Source organism: Pithys albifrons, chromosome 7 (genome assembly GCF_047495875.1).
Source record: "Pithys albifrons albifrons isolate INPA30051 chromosome 7, PitAlb_v1, whole genome shotgun sequence".
NCBI lineage: Eukaryota > Metazoa > Chordata > Aves > Passeriformes > Thamnophilidae > Pithys > Pithys albifrons.
The window spans coordinates 10929837-10951742 of record NC_092464.1 but is presented as its reverse complement, the minus strand read 5'-3'; the positions used below and the strand labels follow the sequence as shown (position 1 = coordinate 10951742).

General features: G+C 37.6%; 1 protein-coding gene across 7 annotated transcripts in view; it reads right to left on the bottom strand.

Moving 5' to 3' along the window:
- ZMYND11 (zinc finger MYND-type containing 11) overlaps positions 1-21906 on the bottom strand; it is a 106185-nt gene that overhangs the window by 47718 nt on the left and 36561 nt on the right. For 6 of the 7 annotated variants that reach the window (XM_071561549.1, XM_071561545.1, XM_071561548.1 and 3 more), the window contains exon 2: positions 13475-13609. The exons of the other annotated variant lie outside the window; for it this stretch is intronic. In XM_071561549.1, coding sequence (XP_071417650.1) covers positions 13475-13590 — 116 coding nt within the window. In that variant the 5' untranslated portion in view covers positions 13591-13609. The remainder of the gene's footprint in view (positions 1-13474; positions 13610-21906) is intronic. 7 annotated transcript variants of the gene reach the window in all.

Here is a 21906-nt window from a genome sequence, read left to right as displayed (position 1 = left end):
AAATCAGCAAAGCAGCCCTCATCAGACAAAGGGCTGAAGCAACCATTTCAAACTACAATTTAACTGTACTAATCCCTACTATATGAAATGAGGGTCTTTCTGGTGAAAAGTGGAGGTTTGGCCTGATAATCTGCATGTTAAATTCCAAACCTCACCAAATGAGGCTGCCTGTCTGCAGGATACTGAAGTAACTGAACTGCTGCTAAATATTATTTATAGGTCTGTATTTTCTCCATTTATAACCTGGCAGCACAAACCTCCTTGACATTAGTCTAGAAGAATCTAGCCAGTCTAGCAAAATTACAGTTTTTGTAATCAACTTCTAAGAGCCTAGTAATGAATGTTTTCAATTACTGCAATACCACTTGGAAAGCAAAGAATAAGGATCTTTATCCTGTCATTTGTTCATTATCACTTTTAATCAAATCACATTGCCATACCATCAAATGTACATGTAAATGTGTTGACCTTCAGAAACAAGATCCTACCAACACAATCTGGTAGATACACATGTGCACATACCTAATACATGTGCACATCTGTCTGACAGCAAAAGAAAAACTTTAGGTGAGAATGATAGAGGATAATCATCAGTAGATTTGTAGATTTTATATGTATGTGCATGCTCATCTGTATTTAGCACAAAAAATACCAAACAGAGAAATGTGAAACAGCAATTTCAAACCTATTTGGAAATGCAGATGAGCAGTAGCCATGTATTTTTCAATTTAACAACAATAAAATTCATCATATTCTTCTGTTTTTATACCTTATGCTTGTTACCCATTCTAAAACCTTGACCAACTCTCAGACACCACAGGGATGGTCCAAGGGGTCAGCACAGCTGGAGGGGAGGACTCCAGCAGTTCTCACAGGCCTCACAGCACCCAGAGGCAACACCTGTGCACACCCTACCTGAGCTACGCTCAGTGATGGGGAAGGAAACCTGGGATGAGCCCTTCCAGACTCGCACTCACAGCCACAAACTGCAGAAACTCCTGTAACTCGTGACACTGCCAGTTCACAGCTCCCCTTGCCAAACAAAGTTTACAGGAGTACCCTAATCCACCTCTAAACCACTCAACTACCCCATATAAAGGAGACATTAGAGACACACCAAAGTCTGTCAGCATAAAATTAATTCATCCCTAGAACTTCAAAATCACTTTCGCCGACTAGTCAGTGTTCATGATGTCTTTGTATTCAAAACCTACATATACATAGACATAGACATACACACACACATACACATATATACAACATGTGCTTTATGATATACATTAAAACGGAAGGAAAAAGTTTGGTTTGATCTCAGGGGTGTGGAGGAAGCAGACTCCAAAGCTGCAATCACCATGGGAGCAAAACAGATACAGAAGTAGCCAGCACTTGCAGGGGATCAGATGGTGAACTTTTCACCTACAGCTGTCACACAGCTCACAACTCTTGCTTGGTACTGTGCAAGACACAACATGAAGCCAAACCTTGTCCCAAAGTGCTTAATCTTTATGGCCACAAAACAATGCACACAAATAGGTAACTCTGCTCCCAGAGTCCTCTTGAAGGCAACAGTGCTCTGCTGAAAGGTAGCAAAGGGTCTGCCTGGGCACAGCTGTGTTGTGGTCCAAATAAGAAAGCTGGCCAAGGAAGGAAGGTTAATTAAGGTGGAAAGTTGACATAGGTATTTAAAACAAAATCCCAGTTTTTCTGGACTCATAAGGAATTACATTTTCAGACACCCGAACTCATCAAAAGAAAAAATAGAGAAAAAATATAGAAGCATCTCATTATAAGATTGAAGTAAAATATATATAGGAAATACTTGCCTTATATAAAACACAACAGTGTGACAAGTGTAGGTAGATGTTAATTTTAGTGGCAAACACTGTAATCTTGGTCTGATCAATTATCTCTGTCTATGCTGGGTGCCTCCACCCCTCCACGATGTGAAGGGATGTAGCAGTCTGCTGGCAGCAGCAGATTATCTGCTGAGCAACTTGTTCAGGGATGAGTGGAGATCTGATAAATTTGAGATCTGATAAAATTGAGATCTGATAAAATACAGCAGATCCCATTAAACTCAGCTGAAAGCCTGCCGTTAATTTTAAATGTTACCCACAGGTATATAAAAGTGTCCTAGATTCAGGGACAGAACTTAAGGAATAATACATAAAATAGAAGAAAAGCAGCCAAAAATCTGTTCTGAGTTTTATATCATGTTCCTGCATCTAGTGAGAAATTGTGCCTTTTGCTTTACTCTCAGGATATGACAGTAGTTTTATAGAAGGCCTACACATTTCTTTTAAGACACATTTTTTAGTTTGAAAAGAATAGGCCACTTTGTCATACTGAAAGTAAAAATGCAAGAGATGGTTGCGATTGAGTTTTTTATAACAAATACAGCTACACAGCATAAAAAAATACGCAGGCTCAAATCTCAGGGTCTCACTCTGAAGCTCAAGTTGCCTGCTCCCACCAGATGTAGCACTATGGTACCCATCAACTCTCATAAAACACAGACTAAGCGTTATAGCTATTTGACATATATATTCCCTGCTTGCCTGAAACTGAGAGCTGGTCTGAGAGCTGAAGACAATATATACACACAGAGATAAGTAAAACTCTTTACAGTGGGGATGTAGCAGCTCACTTTTGTTTTCTAAGATACTTTTTGATATGTTTACACTTTCTGAAGTTTCAATTATGAATTAAATTCACTAAGATAAACACAACCAAGTCACAGTGTTTTTCCTCTGTATTTATACTCTACAAAGATATGCAGGGATATGATCAGGCTGCATTTGATTTCCCCTGCACTCTACATAGCAACAACACACTGCTCAGACCAAGCAGGCATTGACAGAGCTGCTGCCTCTGCAACAAAATGCTTCTTATATGATCTACATTTTATGTGGTCCAAAATTCCAGACATTATAGGGAAATGATGGATTTACTTTTCCCTCTAACATCAGTGTCTGCAACATTCATTTGGAAGACACATACACTATCTAAGCAGGAAATGTTTTTAAAATTTGTTTCATATCTCCTTCGTAGTCAAGAAATACAGCATTTGCATGAATATGGAGTCTAATTTTGTGCAGTGCTTTTATAAAACAAAAAGAATGCATAAACTTGATAGTGAAACAGTGTAATCCAGCAGTTCAGTGAAAGATCTGCCTGATGTTCTGCTGTTGTTAAAAGATAGCTAAGGAGTAATCTTGGTTTTGTGTGCTTTAGACACCCCAGGCACCAGTTTCCTATAATGTAAATCACCTGGGTCATTTCTGCAGAAAGCACAATAATGCCAACTCAGGTGATTCCCTGATTCAGTAATTCAAACTGTCACTCATACACTTCACTATACACTTCAGTTTGTGTAACACATCGATATGACCATGAAAATCAAGTAACTAAGGTATCAAGCTGCCCACAAAAATCTTCCCTTCAGAACTACTACCATCTGGTTATGGACGAACTTAACTAAAGAAAGGGCTCTACTCCCATTTTTCCAACCTGAAAACTTGTACATGATGTTATTGGTAATGTATATGTGAGTGCACTGAGCACAACAGGCAAACAGGAGCACTAATCGTTCAGGGGCACTGCATGCAGAGCTGCAATGTATGTGCAGGGCCACTGCTCCATCCACCTCTTCTCTTTGGATGTGCTGAAAAGTATATCCAAACAAATACTATATGACTCAGAATGTAGCATCCTAGGTAATACCTTGCAAATTAATATTTAGTCGGCTCATACTGAGCATCTCAATTCAAAACATTTTTTAAAAATAAACATTCTAGTGCTTTCATGATTGAGTTTTTTGAGCTGTCTATCAAATTTATTTTCCATTCTTATCTGGGTCAAAATCTTTTTTCATTCTGTTTTTTTAGGGGTTCTTTGTGTGTGGGTTTTTGGTTTTTGTTTTGTTTTATTTTACATTAGTTTTAGTCTAGCTAAGTTTCAAAATCATCACACTGTCACACACATGTTCACCTTATTACCATCTAGGGAGCAGCACAACAGCTGGAAAAGCCATCAGGACAGGGCTGCTGCTTTTGGTGATGATATTGTTTATATGAATGGGAATATGAAACCACAGCCTAAAATAGATGGTATGAGTAGTGCTTTGGAGATCATTCTCTCTCCACTGATGGCAGAGAAAGCCCTGATGAGCACTTCAGGCCAGATAACAAGCTGTTAAATGGCCATGTCCCACTCCTCTTTACCTTTTACTTCTAATAGAAAATCACATTTATTTACAGCAAAAAACCCAAACATAAGCTAGAAGTTTTACTTCCAAATATTCTAAAGATGTTATGATTTGAGCAAAAAACCATACTGGCTGTGATATGAAAATTGGTTGGCTTTTAGTAATTAGAAATAAAGTTACGCTGTTGTGCCTTTTTCTGTGTAAACTTGCACAACTTCAATACAAATATCAATAGAAGTAGGGAGTACATGAAAATGAAAATGGGGACAGTGATTTTTCAAATCAGTTACACTTCTACCCCTTTCCTTCTAATAGTTCTACTGGAGCTCATAGTTTGAATGTATTATATTAACTGTTGAATGTTACAGTTTTTATAGCAACACACAATAAGGAAAGTTTAAATGAGTAAACACTCACTAGCAAACATCAAACAAGGAGTATGGCTGTTAATAGCAACATGTTGGTGCTGTCAGTGTGAATCAGTTTATTTACCAGACATACCCATGCTCAGCCCAGAGATAATTTCACCTACTGAATCAATGAAGAACATTGACCCTTGAGACAGAAAAGGGAAGCAGCCATACTATCAATACCACATAAGAGCATTCTTAAGAGAAGAATTGCTAGCTAAGGAAAACCAATCAAGCAAAATTCGTTAGAAAATTTAACACCTATCTATTTTTTGCAGAACAAAATAGGAACTAGATGTGCATGCAATAATATTTCTGAACAAAGCAAATACACAGAAAGCTTCACCTCACCTAAAGCTTTAGTCCTCAACAAAATAGCATCCTGTGCTAAGCCTTTATGGCTGGAATGGTTGCACCACCAGCGAGAGCAAGGCTGAAGGATTCTGTCAGGCCCAGGGTGAAGAGTTTCCCACACCAGGCACTGAATTACTCTATGACAGGCAGCACTGAGGAGCAGACCCAGCAATTCAGGTAGCAACATTCCCTATCACATCGTGGGACACTGTCTCACTACTGTTTAATACATGTGGGCTTCTTTTTATGTATTCCTTTAACCAAGTTATTTAATGTGATAAAATAGAATTGTTACACAAAATGAAGAAATAAACTACATCAATAAAAGAGCTCAATGGGAAAAAGATCAGCTATTAATGTACTGAAGATAACACTAACCAAATGTACTAATTTAGAAATTTTAATTCCTCTACTCCTTAGAGCAAATGCAGCTACGTTCTTTATAGTCTTTCTCAAAAAAAAATTTACTTTTTCTTCCTGTAATCCCTGTTTCCACTCTCCTTAGACAAAAATGCCTAAAAGAAGCTCTTAAAATGGACTAATACCAGCAATATTAAAATTAAATTATTTCCAAAGCAGAAAATCATTATGAACTCATAAACAAAATTAAGATTATACACCCTATAAACAAATAGATAAAAGCTGCAAGACAAATGTACCTATCTACAGGTAACACAGGTGAAATTTAATGAACATATGCCATTGTGAACACTTGGCAATTAAATCGCGATCTGTTGTTTTGTCTTATAAAACATGAATGTTTAGCTTAGCTTCTCGCTTCTCTTTCCAAATTTTTTTGAATCTGGATGTTAAAAATTGTTGAATATTACCTCACTGGTCAGTCTCAGTGCAAATTCACAAGCACAACTGTATATCAGTTATGATGCAAAGGCTGATGAAAATTCCTGCACTTCCCACACATATGTAGTTCCCAGAGTTCTTTTCCTACTTCATAGCATAAAACGAAGCTTTTGAAGATATAAAAAAATTTAAACCTGAACCCATCATTTAACACCTCACTGCAAAGCCATCAGTATAAAAAATCAATTTATCAAAGAAGTTGAGCATTTTGGTGCCCAGCATACTTCTATGCAATGTATTGATTGCTATGCTTGCAACTGCTGGTTACGCACAAATGTAATTTTTATATTTGACCAAAACAGTATTTTTACTCAAAAAATTTTTATTAGGGAGTCAAATGATCATTTTTAGCCTGCTTTGTGCTTTATTAAGATAATGGATTTGTAACCAAATCGATGAAAAAATTGCTGAAAAAGCACAGAAGACTTTTTCTCCAGGATTATCTATGACAGAGAATTTACAAGCTTTAAAACTCTAGAATCACTTAATTCTCATGGTTTAACACAAAAATAGCATTCTGAATAAAGAAAAAAACCACACATTGGCTTGCAGCTAAAAGAAGCAACTGAAATTTATCATGGGAAACGGAGAAGGAAAGCAAAAGAAATTAAAAAGATAGAAAAAAGTGCTTTGTCCTTGACTATAACAGAAAATACATAAGCAGGTATTAAAAATTAGGAGTTTTCTACCCTATCACCACCTGGTGATGTGTTCCTGTGCTTGTTTTCTGTAATGCATATTATCTATAATTAAGCCAATCCAATCCAAACTTTTTTCTCAAGGTGAACACTCAGTAGAGAGGCTGCCACTGGAAGCAGCTTAGAGGAAGCGGAATCTTGCTTTTTATTGTAGCATCTTGTGCTTCATACTTTTCCTTACTCTTGCATAAATAGGAACTGCTATTACACTACATGGCATGGAATAAAACTGCACTCTACTGTTCTTCCTCAACCTTTCCCAAATAAAAAGTAAAATGTGAACCCTCCTCAGCACCTTCTTCAATAATGGCCTGTTCCACTACAACAAATCTGACCAGGATTCCAGTAACATTACTGGCTTCACACAGTCACATTTAAAACATATATGAGAATGATGAATAGATGTGGAAAAGGAGGCACTAACACTGGTCAAAGGGAACTCAAGCTACCACTTCCTGCATAACAGGAGGATGTTCTACTTCAAACAGTTGCTTTCAGATAAACTTACTTTCCAACAACAAAAGACAGATATTTTAGGGGAATGGCTTGACAAAGGATAAGAAGCCAACAACGCAAAAAAAACATTCCTAAGCTTTTATTTCAGTCAGAGAAATATCAGGTGCTACAACACATCTTTCTGTCATGTAAAGTTAAACTACAAGATTATCTAGTTACAAATCCACTGTCATCTGCTCTTCTAATCTTTCCTATGCCTTACTATTTTTGTTTATGTGTGACTACTTGGTTGCAACATGCAAAATACTAGGAAGATTTAAATTTTCATCAAAGGTACTATAAATAGTAACAGATTTTTTCCAAACAAGTTTCTGAGCTTCAAAAATGCAATATTGTAAGAATCTTGTTATTTCAATTTTTTTCTTGCCACTGCATCACATATTCTTATTTATAGACTTGTGTGATTATTCCCTACCTGTTAAAAATTGCTCATTTTCTTATTTATACTTTCTTGCAATTACTCTCTACCTGAGAATAAATTGCTCATTCTCAACTTTGCTTTAATCAGTACTTCTAGAAATTGTTTTCTGTTAAAGTAGACAGCCTAGAAAGAGAACAGGAAAAGAACTGAAGAACAAAAACAGAGATATGAACTTCAACTATTCTCAGACACTGACTAGAGAAATTTCAGAGTGATATTTGGAGAAGAAATCCCACTCCTAGGCCTAAATGTCAAACTGGTAGGGTCACATAATCTACAATTGCTAGCAAGTCCATCTCAACTGTGGGACCAAAAAATCTCATCATTTTACAGTAATCTCTCATACTGAGTAATTCTCTTGTGGCATGCTATCCCATCAATGCTGATTAATGTCAGTCTGCAGAGAGATAACAGGGGACTGACAGAGTCTAGTCTATACTGGCTTGGGATCTGCTCATTTCTGTTAGATGTTCTGACCTAGCAGTACCTACATGAAATTATAATACAGCAAAAAGGAGTCCACAGAACAAATATGAGAAAAATGTCTATGACCATTTAGGGTCCCAGTGCTGGCCCATCCTATTTGCAAGACAATTAAAAAGGATGAGAGTCTTTGTACCTATTAATGAAAACCCAGTATTTTCTTGTATCACCGACATGGTAAAACTTCAATGTGATAAAAGCTTCCTCATTGATGAAACGGATATTTCAATATTGTTTTATTTGAAAATAACACAAAGCATCCAATTACATCATTACCAGTTTTATCCTAGCTAATGGTCTATCCATAAGTATCAGCCCCCCAAAAGTTGTGATGTCTCTACCCTGTGTACTACAGCCACCCTTGGTCTCCTTCTCAAACTGATTTGTTCTCAGGCTGCATTCTGGAGGAAGCCAGCTCCTTCCCCCTGGGAAACAGGCAAAGCATGGCCAAGGGGTTCATTTGCTGCTGACAGAGAACACAGATGTAAACCATGCCAAGACTGGCTCCTTCTGCCAAGGGCACTCCAACGCTGTTCCAGCACGCTATGTGTCCTCAGATGCCTTCACATCATGCCCCATGGCAAACGATCATGTCTCTATCTTAGGGTTGCAAGAATAGCATTGCTGTGGGCTGGATTATTTTTGGCGCTTAGAACTGAGGAACCACACACATATATAAAACAAACAAACAATATGTCAGGGCCAAAGAAACATGCTGTGAACCAAAGGCAATGTGGTGCAGCCCCAGAGTATCTGCTCCAGAGGGTGCCAGGGCATTCCCTGTCACAGCACACAAAGACAGTGCAGACACAGCCTTTATAAGAGACAGAGAGAGAAGCTAATCAACTAAATTAATCATGAAACACATCAAAGGAAGAGAGAAAAAATGATGAGGAAGGAAGTACGGCAGAAAAGAATTATGTTTTCATTCTTCATATTAGTCTTCACAGAATAGTTCAGAAACCAGAATAATTATCTATTTACAATGATGAAACCTTGAAAGCAGCCAATAACAGTTCTAAGATGCCGTATTTGCCAATTGCATATTTTAATAACATTAGTTTAATAGATAATGAACTATGAACTAATCATAAAGGTTATGAAATGTTCATATATTGCTACTGAGGAAACCCAATACCTTGTGAGAAAAGGGGTAAATATTTAATTAACGGTTAATTAAATCTTAGGAGTCCAATTACCTGTAAGAGAATTATAAAGAAAACACTACAAAAAGAAATTGGAAGATTGGAATAGCCAAAGAAAGAGAACTTTAAAAATGTGTCTGTACAGAAATACTTCCCAATCTGCTATGAAACTGAATGTCAATAATTTATCTTATTTAAATATGCATGCCTTTTTTCCAGTGTATTTTAAGGCATTTTATTCCATAGAATCAATTTTTGAGATTACCCCAAATCCAAAACAGATGGAAGATAATGAGGAAAAAACAGAAAGTCAAAGCATAATTATAATTTCTAACACACTTTCAGGGTTGAACAATTTGTCAAGCTACACTCCTGACACAGAATTCACAGGATATGGGAAGCCATTTCATCACTAGCACCTAGAACATAACTAATACCAACAATACTCCTCTAAATAATTGATACACAAAGGTCAAATTATCCCAATATCAAGTCTGGACAGAAAAGGAAGTCATATTTCTTGACAAATACCTCTTCAAAATTTATTTTTTATTAAGAAATGTGGCAGTTTAGAAATATTAGTTATTTCTTGTAATCAAATTTTAAACTATTGTAATTCATTGATTTGAGATACACTACCACAATATAAGTCAGGTGAGAATATTTATTTTTCACACCTTTACAGAAAGGTAGGAATGCTACAACTGCCTTCAAATGAGCTTTACCAGTAAATAATAATGATTGAATATACTGAAACTTATGTAGAAAGACAGGAACTTAAATATATATTTTAAAGTTCTCTTCAAAAGGTAGTTTGCACTTTTATTACTACATCCTTTAAATTCACTATACTCTTCCTTCTTATTAGTATTCCTTTTCAGTCCTTCATTTCATATTCAAGCTACTGATGAATGCTTCTCTCCAACTCCAGCAATAATGTACCCCACAGATAATCACTAAAACAGCAGAATCCCTTTCATACGATGATTCGGGGGGTTTTTTGGTTTTATTTTTTGTCGTTTTGTTGGGTTTGTTTGTTGGGGTTTTTTTGAGAAATTGAGTTTGTGCAGAGTGGTCTCTTCCCTACCAATGTTTTTAAGTATTTATATAATACTCCAATTAACTGTGTCATATTCTTGCCATTTCTACACCCACATATTTTTAATTTGTTAAAACATAGACACCTTTCTTGTGTTTCTCAATACTTCACCACATGCGATGACTTTTCTAAAATAATTGCCAAAAGTTCAGTAAGCTTACTAACTAATTCCTTAAAGGCTCTAACTTATGTATTCAAATTTTCCAAGTGACTCTTTCCCTGATGTGACAGTTTTTCAATCACTTTTAATTATGCATTTTTCTGTTCTTACATTTCCCCCTCAACAATTTAAAAAGCAATGCATACTTGATTTAGTCTACTTTTAATTAAAGGGCCTCTTTCCTTATAGGTTTTTCCTGATAATATTAGAAGTACCTTCTAGTGCTCTTGGCTCCTCCTACACCATCCTCTCACTCTTATGTTCTCTACAGAAAATGCATGCCTAGTTCTGTAGATTTTTCTTGCATGATTTCCATTGCCAGTATCTTCTGAAAGTCTTCCTTTACCCCAGATATTTTCTAACAATTGCATTTAAAGTGTACTAGTTACATTTTCCATATTTTAATGTATTATATAAATTTGGGGGGGTTTACATATTGAGTTGAAATAGTTCATAAACTATAAACAAGGATTCTTCTTTTTATATTACCAACACTTCCTCCCTGGTCATAAAAAGTAAATGTTCCTTGACATGTACAAGTGCCTTCTAGTCAGCACCAGAAGACTAAGAAAAGTATGAAGTAAATGAAATAAACAGTAATATGTTAAGAAGAGGGAGACAACTATGCTGAACATAGCTGACATATTAGGAGGAAAGCCAACAAATATATTTGCTTAAACACAGTAAACCATCTGATGAAGAAAACAGCAATTCTTCAGAGCCATTCTGCTTTGAAGGTGTTTGGACTAACAGGTCACAAAATATACAGGACAACTTGTCTCTGGCAACAAACAAAGGCTGAAACTAGGGGGGAAAAAAAAAACCAATCAAAAATCAAATAATGAATCACTTTTTCCATGTGTGACATTCTCTGAAAGTACCCATTTGTCATCCACTATATAACACAGTAGGAAGACTATTGCTTACCTTAAACATGGATTTAGAAAAAAATATCTTGCTGTTTTTCTGTATCCCTACCCAGAAAAACTACATGCTTCCAAAAATGCAAATTGTCATTATTACTTGCAATTACTTCTAATATGCAAAGTCACTCTTTCAGTCAATCCCAAGAGGTATTAACACTTGTAAAAAATGTTACTCATCTAAGTATTAGGGTATTTCATTTAGCTCCAGATATGTTCATATGCTCATAATTTTGGCCATTGTTTGGTTTTGAACTTTCTTATTTTTCATACATTTGCTTTTGTGCCCAGACATTGACTGATCTTTCAAGGAATTGCAGTTGAGCTGCCCAAATAATTTTTGAGCCTGGGAGAATACATCACCTGCTCAGTTTTCATCAGAAGACATATTCTGATGCCCAGCTAATTGCAGAACTTTATTTTGAATATTACATCTTATGCACACTCATTTCCTATGTCATCTGTGTTTCTTCACCAATGACTTGTACTGTACAGGAATTCAAAAGTTCTTATCTTTTCCTTGTCAAAAGTTATCTTTTTAAGATTATCATATAATAGAAACCAGATCAGTGTTCATCACTCTTGTCACTGATGTGCATGTGAAGCATTTTCAATGTCCAAGCACTTTTTAGGTTGCTCTTCACTGCTAACACTTTGCACATCTTTCTCAAAGTACTGAGGCATTTCTGTTTAGTCACTTATTTTTCTTCTGATTAGAAATGAGTCATACAATCTGGATCGAGACTGTTTTTTAAAAAATCAAACTACCCATCAGTTACCAAGAGCAGTCCTTCTTTATCTAGTATCTAATTACTTGTTTTCTCAACCTTATTTGTAATGATTTGTCTGACCTAACTTTACCCAGCTAAATGTTATTTGCACTATCTTAAACTAGGCATCTCTCACAAGAGTGGGATGAATTCCCAGCTAGACATGCCTGTCTCCCTTTATTACATCTAAAAAGAGTAGAAACAGCTAACAAACTCAGCTAATATATAGCCTGGAGCAAGTAATTTGAAATGTTAAAATGGAAAGTGTATAGCATTAGTTTACCTACTTGTCTCCTTGGAGACATGATGAAAATATATATATGCTTTAATGCCTTCTGAAACTCCAGTGCAACCTCAAAAATGAAATTTCCTAAAATATGATCTCCTTCTCAAGCTCTCTTGAAACTCTCTATCTCTGGGAAAATACTTTTCAGTTTAATGGTGTGTTTTTCTTGTTGTAGATTCATTTGGACATCATTTTTTTTTCTTTCTCCTGTTCATTGTTCATTATGTTTGAACAACCTGAACTGCTACATTCCTTCCATTTATGAAGTCAGTTTTGCCTGTCACTTCTATCCCCTTTAGTGATCTCTGGCCTCATTATCAGTTCACATTGGCTCTGGCAACTGAAGAGTTGCCAATTGGTTACTTTTGCTCTTTTAAATTATTCATATTGATTACTTTGACAAATGTGACGTACATGTTGGCCTGGAAATGCAGACAAAGCAGAGAGAGGCACAAAACCTCCCTCAGTTTTTACTACAGTGGCTGCTGCAAGTTATATTGTAGACCTTTTTACACATTGCAAGCTCCACAAAACAAAGAATATATATTTCTTTGTTTATACAGCACCCAATATACCTTGAAGAATAATCTAATAGCATTAATCAAAGGTGGTAATCATCTCATGGCTTCTTTAATAGCATCTTATTCACATCTCGGCAAATATGGCTTATTTACCTGAGCAATCTAACACTTCAGGTTTCTCTTTGCCTTCTAGAAAAAGAGTTCTCCCATGGTCTATCACATCTTCCAAAAGAAAGATTATTTACAGATTTATTGCACTTTTGTCCTTCACTGTTGTATCTAGTTCTTGTATTTTGACCAAGCTATTGAGCACAACTCTGAAATGTGAAATGTTTAACTGAAACTCAGTTAAAGCACATTAAATATTACATATTTCCTAAAGAGGCTTACTCAAAACGAATACATGGCAAGATCTCAATTCAATGTATTAAACCTCACTTGAGGATCTTCAGATGCTCAGTTCAGAAAGTTTGGGTTTTTTAATAATTCAGTAATTACTAATGCAGAAGTACATGTAGCTGCTTCACAGTCTCTCAGGATGTTTACTATCTCTGTTTCCAAGGGCTTTTAATAGCATCAACTTTCCCCCTCATCAAGACTTTTTGGAACAGGTCACTTACTTTGTAATACGGTCAATGTTAGCAATTTGCTTCTGGTTCCGGATTATTTCTATAGCTGCCCAAAGATGCTGGATAGCCTTTGTATCTGCCTGTCGTCTCTTCGTTAAGCGTGCCATGACCTGTTTACTTGGTCAGCTGCAGCCAATAAATAAAAAAAAAATATACACCAAAAAGTTAACCATGAAGTATGAATAGATTACATGATGATTATACTGCAATAAATATGATTACAAACAAAAATATATTATACGATAGCAGCTCAATTTGTATATAACAGCATGTTTCCTTGTCTTTAAAGAGCAGTCAAAAGTAAAAAAAGAGTAGTTTACAAGAACCCCTGTCACAGTATGTAATCTACACAGAAGACAAAAGGCAAGCAGTAAAAAATATCAAATCAATAGCAAACAACTCAACTTATGAAACTGGTCAAGTAAAGTCATTTCGCTTGCATCTCAGTTCACTGATATTTGGTAAAAATGCAGAGTTAGCCTAGCCTGAAGGTGCCACAGCCTCCTGCATTGCCGGAAACCACCCAAGTGGTGCTTGACTACATCACATGGTGTAAGCGTGAACTCTGACTTTCATATTTTTATAATTTACAGCTATTTAAAAAAATCCATTCTATGAGCAGAAACTAGAAGTATATTTTCATTCATGATGAATATTTCAAAAAATATTTTGGAACAATTCCATTTTGTGTAACATGCTAAAACCCAACAGGACCAAAGTGCTTCTGACGGCATTTACCCATCTAACCAACCCTGAACAGGAACATAATGAGCATCTGGCTTTGTTTACAAATTTTCCAAAAGCTCGAGGCAATGAGTACAGATAAGCCATAAATCGCCTACAGCTCTACTACAGGCACTGAATCCCTTTTTAAAAGCTTAACGATGCATTTTGATCACTAAATAACTTTCTTCCAGTGCCACCACTTTCTCAATGAAAAAAAAAAAGACTGATTTATGAGTGCTACCAAGGTCTATAATTTATTTTAGAGCTCTGTCCTCAGAATGAACTCTGTGGTATGCACACGGATATTTGTAGCTAGCAGAATATTAACTTCAGTAACCTAAAAGAATATAAAAAATGCAAAAACATTTCACCATCTGTGCAATGTTAAAGATGGGAATTTAAGTATCAAAAGTGTCCCTGCTCTCAAATTCAGAAAAATTAAACAGATTTGAGTATTCCATCAGTTGTAGTGATGTAATTTTCAAGTCAATGGGACCTTCAGGTACTTGTCAAAGAGGACTATCAAGTTGTAGATCCAGTATTAGCTTGGCAATGCTGCCTGACTCTACAGGTGTAATGAAACAAACAGCAACATACCATTTTTAAGGATAAGAAAGCATTTAAAAGCCTTATACTTAATGTTACATATCCCATTTAAAGAAAAAACTAAGGGGAAAAAAAGATGATGTGAACTGGTATGACTAGGTACATGTCCCGGTCTTAGACGCACCTCTGGCTACCCAAGATAGCAGGGAAGGGCAGAACAGAGTGGCACACAACAAGACGTGGGCTGGTGACACATCAATCCCACACTTCTGCTTTAGAAATCTCTTCCTTCTGGGATTTAAAGCAAGGGCAACTGGATGGATCTCCCAGAAAAAAAAGGCCAACTTTTGAGGGAAGGATAAGAGGAAATGTGACAGACACACAGCTAAGAGTGACAGCAGTAGATAGCATCGCCTGAGAATGATTCATTGAAAGAAACTCTCTGTTGGGAATAGTGGGAGAAGACACTGCATCCCTGTGAGCTCCTCTGCATTCATTTTACAGAACATGAACTTTTACAAGTAAAGAAAGCACCTCCTAATTTGTAAGAGAAGCATATAACTATTTGTAGAATTTAATTTTTAAGGGAAACAGACCTGTAAAATAATAAAAAAAAAGTTAGTCTCTAACACCAAAAAGGGCAATCTTTACAGCGCTATTATTTTAACATAAAACTTCTTTTCTAACACAGAACTGACTGAAAGTGAGATAGTTCTTTTTATTCCAGCTCTCTACAAACTCTCTGCTACAAAAGCTGTCAGACTATATGGCAGCCAACAAGCCGGACACGGGATCTCTTGCACAGCATCACATCCACATATGAGGATTGAGGAGGAAACACTTGCCCTTCTTAACCCTGATATCGGTGTGAAACAACAGACCAGTTCTCAGTTTGTTCTGTAATGAGCGAGGCGGGTCGTGTTATCCCAACTCCTTTAAAAATAGCCGTTATTTTGGCAGCCCAGCATATGGCTGCCCATGTGAGCGCCGCTCTTGGCGTGCCTGGCACAGGGATGGAGGGTTTTCTCTCACACTTCCACAATGCCTGTGCCTGAGAGCCCTGGCACAGGGCAGGGTCCCAGGTAGCCACCTGCTGCCTCTGCATGGCCCCATTGCCCACTGTGCAGCCAAGCAAAGGCTGACCTTTGGGGATAAGGAATTCCCCTTGGTGTCTCCATGGTGGAAGAAGCCCATGCCCAAGGCAGGGAGAGGGAGAGTGAAGGAGTGCTGTAATCATGAGTTCCTGAAGCCCTGTGGCTGCAGAGCGGCACCTCAGACAGCTGCCCACGGGCACAGGCAGGCATCTACCTGCTAAGGCACTATGGGCTCCCTGTTTCCTTTGGAATGTGCTTTTGGAACAAATTCCCCAACCACCCCCTGCCCCATCCTTATCGTGCTTGGTTGACTTGAAGCAACACATGCCATGCCTTGTGACATGGCCAACTCCAACCCTCAGCACCCATATGCGCCTCTCAGGCTCCAAACACTCCTGGGAGGTCACGTGACTGGACCAGGAGTTACCCCAAAACCCAACAGGTGTGGGTGGCCCCCAAATGGCTCCCTCCTGGTTGGCTCCCTGCTCCCACTGCTGCACACACTGGCATGGCCATGGCTCTTCCTCCCCGTTTGTATGGAAACAATAGGAGTAAAAATTCTGATACATGGGACACAGCAGTCATATCTGTTCTGTTCCTTCTTTCTTTTTTTTTTAAACTCTCCTTTGTAAGATAGAATAATTTTAGCAGGTATTCTGCTTTCAAAGAATATACATTTCATTTTCATAACTGGTTTACTATTTAAGTGCACTTTTGCTAAACTCAGGAGTTGACACTCCACTACTGAAATAGCAGTTCTGACACACCATACTGCCAAAAATACAAAAATAAGTACTTTTTTCCAAAAACCCAGACTACTCTAGTGTTATTTTAATCTTTTAATTGCCTGGTGTGGAAAAAAAATATAGTCTTTTTGCATTACTGAAAAAGATTAAAAGATTGTGGCATATTTCATGTTGTTCATTGCAATCACTCTTCCTCCATGGTAAAAGTAACCACAACAGGCTACTCCCTGCACTCATACAAAAATATAAGCAGGTTTCTGTATTATTACAAAATCTTAAAGTAACCTGTATCAGACTGTTAATAATTCATAAAATGCTTTGGAGTGCTACTTCCAAGCAACGGAAAATGTTCCCAGTGCTTCCACATGCACAACCTATTCTTGCAAATAATAGTTTATAGTTTAACAGGACACATATTAGATTCTTAACTCTGTCACTCCTGATTATTTGCTTATGTGTGGGTTCACACAAGCATAAACACACAGTGCGTGTGAGTATGTGTACGAATCTATGGCTCAGAGGTTAAATATCCAAAGAGGCTGATTCACCCATGCAGTGTTCGAAAGAAGTTTGAACTCCAGAGACTCTTTAAAACCGCAATATTGAAATGTGTGTATGTATGGCCAAACTTTGTGAACGACAATTTGGGAAGGTCTCTCCCCACGTGGGTGTGCCCTTCCAGCCTGCACAGTGGATTTTTTAGGTGAGGCACAGGGTGTGCAGAACTGGCCCCACCGTTTAAGTACTAAAGGTCCATTTGCCACAGCCAAGCGAGCTTGGACAGTGACAGTGAAGTCCTTGGGACTGTCACAGCACCTGGTACCAACCGGGGCTGACCCTGCTGAGCATCCGAGATCTGACGGGATTGGATGGTAGGGAGGCATTGAACTGCCTGGGGACAGTCCCCACTGAGACTCGAACTCGGGACCTTGGGATTCGGAGTCCAGAGTGCTCTCCTTTACACCACAGGACCACCTGGATATTGAAATGTGCATTTACATAAAAATGCTTGAAGATATTTCTCCTTCTCCTCTTTTGTTATTCATTTCAAAATCCTGGAAATAAAAACTAAAAGCTGAAGTAAATATTAATTTCCTATGTGTGATCTGCTGGGCATCATGCTCATTTAGTTATGGTATCCCTGTCCACTTCTGTCACATTCTGCTTGAAGTTTAGGGTAGGACACACGTTCTTGGGGAAAGGTTGACAAACATAGATGGCCGAAAATCTGGGAATTTTTACCACTGGGATGTGTATTAGGTTTTGTAGGCATCCATGGGACCCACAGAATATAAGAAATACTTTCCTAACAGAGGAAGTTAAGTGTGGCTGATGTGCCAGCTCACACACCTCAATCACACCCTCAACCATACAGAGCCCAAAGCAATAATTTCTCTTCTCAATTTTCAACTCTCTAACTGTTCCTCAGTGCAATACAAGCGTGGTTTTACTGTACTGTGTATTTTGAACCCCTCTTTAATGTCCTAAGTACATTTCAAAGAATATACACCACTTTACTGTGCACAACTTTCCTCAAGAGCTGAATGTTACCCACACTTCTCGCAGGCAGCTCAACAACCTGCACTTTATCTTGTGAATACCCAGCATGGCTTATCAGTTGCACGCCCCCAGCAAAGTGCATTGCCACGGGGCGGCAATGGCACAGCATCGGCAAACAAACAAGGCTACTGGTCATTAGCACTCGCTAGGCTGAATCAAACGCTGTACAGCTGTCTCCTGCAATAGCAGTGGGTATGGAAATCCACACTGCAAGTCAAAATAAACAAAAATCACCTTGCAGCATTCAAGGGATTTAACTTAAGGAACTTCCTGACCTGCTGCTTGCATCCAATTTAGCAGATACTATCAGGTACTAAGTTTAGCTAGAAACTCTGCCTACATACAGAAAAAAATGAAAGATAGTCAAATCTTGCCATGCTTCAGCTGTTAAATACCATCATCCAAGCAAAATATGATGCTTCTGAAAACTTAACTAATGAATTGGACTTTGCACTGAAGCAGACGGTGATGCAGTTGGGTGCTACTGTTCTGATGGGAGCTGCTAATTAAGAGCTGACAAGTAGTAGCTTGTTAAATCTTCTGTTCGTACTTCACTGTAAGTGAGGCTACCTGTGGTGCCTGTCCCTTCCAGTGCAAAGTCAAACAGGTTAAACTTCATCCTTGCTATTAGCCACCATTTGGCTGAGATTCAGTATGCAGTTAATTGCCATGGAAAGAAGGTTTAAGAAGTTGATCCTTGCCACTGCTCGGCTGCTAGTTTCTGCCCTTCAGCCTTGCATCCCTGGGGCTCGCTATTATTTCTTCCACACTACACGGTGGAAAGATTTCAGGCTCAACAGAAGGAAGAAGCTAGGCTCACTCCTAATTTTTGTGGCTTTCACGCTGTGAGCCTGGCCGAGTTTGGGTGGTTAGGAAACTTAAACACGGAATTAGCTTTATATGTACCTTGTAATATATGTTCTAGTACTTAATGTAACTTTTTAGAGTCAGCAAAAAACTGTATATATGAACAGTACAAGTAGTTCCAAACGTTTTGCTTTGTTCATGTATTAATTAGGAGCCTCCTATTAAAACCCAGATTACAAATTCGCAAGTTGATGCAGAGTTTGGATCTCTGGGCTTTGTACAGATCTTTGTTTCACTGTGAACTTCGGCAAGTTTACAATTTAGTTTACAATTTCAACTGCTGTTAAAGTGTATATTTCATCACCAGTGTAGTGGGCGCACAAACTCTTTAGTCTTCCCCTCCAACAATAACTGTGAGCAAAAGTAATAATTACGTTATTTGTGCACAGGAAAGGTGCAGGTGAAAATGTCTTGACTGAGCGGGAGCAAAGGTCATGCATGGGGGGAAAACAAAAGGAGGTTTAACTTGAGACTGCCTTTCATGTCAGGTGATCCAAAAATGGGGGGAGTAGCTGCCAGGCTGAGGACACAGCTTTTGGCAGGAGTAATTTCATATTTTGCTTATCGACCAGTTGTCTTCATAAGAATGCAAGACTACAACCATAACCAAGGATTAGTTGGGCACCTGGTAGCAGAAGACTCTCTTTGGCAAGAGTGAAGATCATCAGAAAGAAAGATTTTGCATATAAAATAATTTTCAAATGCTTAAGAATAAGCAAGTGTTTTGGTATCATTAGATATTTATTCTGGACTTAATCCCAATCCACTAAAATCAACAAATGCCTTTCTGCTGACTTTTCTGGGTTTTGGAGTAAACTTTCAACTGCTGACTGACTTTGACATCCTCACAATGCAAAACTTAGGGAGGTGTTGAATGATGTTAGCAAAGCTGAAAGATGTAACAAAGGCTTGTGGCTGAAAGAGTCAAAAATTTCTGTTAATTAAACTAAACTCAGAAAATTAGACTATAAATTAATAAAAGTTACTGAATTCTTCAGTATGTTTTTTTGTATTTGGAGATTAGTTCAGGCTGTAATGCTGTCGGTTTGGAAGTTATTAAACTACAAAAGATTTTTGGATGTGTGTCATTCCTAATGAAAATCATTTCACTGTTAGATTAAGGTCTACACAGTCTATTCAAAGAGAAGTTTATTAACATAATTGTCCTAAATACTTCCCATGAGCAATTGCAATATCCTTGCTGTTCTGTGTGGCCTCACCTTTTGCATTTTCCAGCTGCAAGGTTTCTAACCTTGATGCCATGCAACTTCTTGAGTGAGGTTTTCCATAGCCCCATCAAGTGCAATATAGACAGAAAACATGACTGCATGAATACAAAACTGTAGTGGTTTGCTTCTTTCTCTCTGCAATTTAGGTTTTTTCCAACTCCTGCACACAGAATACAAGGAAGCTTTTGCTGTTACCTTGTGCCATTTCAAGATGGCACTGAGCCACTGTAGAAATCTGAGCCAAGGACAGTACAGAATTAAAGGCCCCAAGAATACTTTTACTACACATACGTGTAAACTCTATTTTAATCCCTGATGTTGCATTTACATAATTTGTATTGTACTCAATTCAAAATTATTAACTAGGTGTCCTTCACTGGGGCTAAGGCATACGGCACTTGAATTTTAAGCTCAGACATTCTGAATCATCAGTGTATAAATGGTAGAACTGTTTTTATTTTTCTTTTCAAACCAAACCTAGACTTTCTTGTTAGTTAACCAACCATGTTAGAGAGAACTTGACACAAATGTTGAGGTGCCATCCCAAAAGAGAATTCCTAAAAAGTGTAAGTGTAAACAGTATTACAAAACCTGATATGAGCACCAACACCAGCTGCTGAGAAAGACAGAATAACAGCCATATACCCCAAACAAAGGCTGTCAAACAACGTGGGTTTGTTTGCTACCAAATACTAATATATGTACAGGGCTAAAATGTAATCCTGCATTCTGCTGCCCCACCAGCCAACCCCAGTCTGGAATTTCACAGACAATAGCAAATGTCCTCCTAAAAATTGGAAGGAAACTATCCTTTGTTCCTGTCTGGCAGAAATCACTGAATAAAACTTTATCTAGTAATTTAAGTTTGGAAAAGAGAACACAGCTGCCAAAGAAAGTAATACAGTTGAAAGGGCTGAAAGCAAAAAGCCAAATCTGTTACTAGCAATGCAGCTACAACAGCTTGTTTCAGCTGACTATTTTTTTTGCAATGGTCATCGTGTTTTAATCCAGGTACTATGTCTATGAAAGCTGAAGCATATATTTTCTGCTAAGGATTTGTCTTAACACAAGGTTCCACATTGATCTTTTAAAATAAGCAGTATTTGCCTTAATATTTCAACTTCTAATAGGTATTAAACACTTGGAGAGCAATTTTTTATAGCTAGCAACAAAACTAAAAGTTTAATAGGAACATCAAAAACCACAAAAGTTTTTGTTTTATTGAGAAAAAAACGTTTCAAAGCAGTGCTGGGAAGGGTTAGACTGGACATTAGGAGTATAAATTTACCAACAGGGTTGACATACACTGGAACAGGCTTCCTAGAGAGGTGGTCCATGGCCCAAGCCTGTCAGTATTTAAGAGGCATTTGGCATTTGTCCTTAATAACATGCTTTAACTTTTCGTCAGCCCTGATTTGGTCATGCAGTTGAACTAGATGATTACTGTAGGACTCTTACAACTGAAATATTCTTCTCTTTTCTATTCCACTTTATATGACCACTGAAAATGCGTACACCATTAATGCATTTATCAAACTTCAAAATGAACATAATTTCAAGCAATTTAGTGTGGTTTGGTTAAGGCTTAGTTAATGAAATTCAATAGTTTCCACAATGGAGATTGCACTACTATAAATTGCTTTAAAAAGACGTTT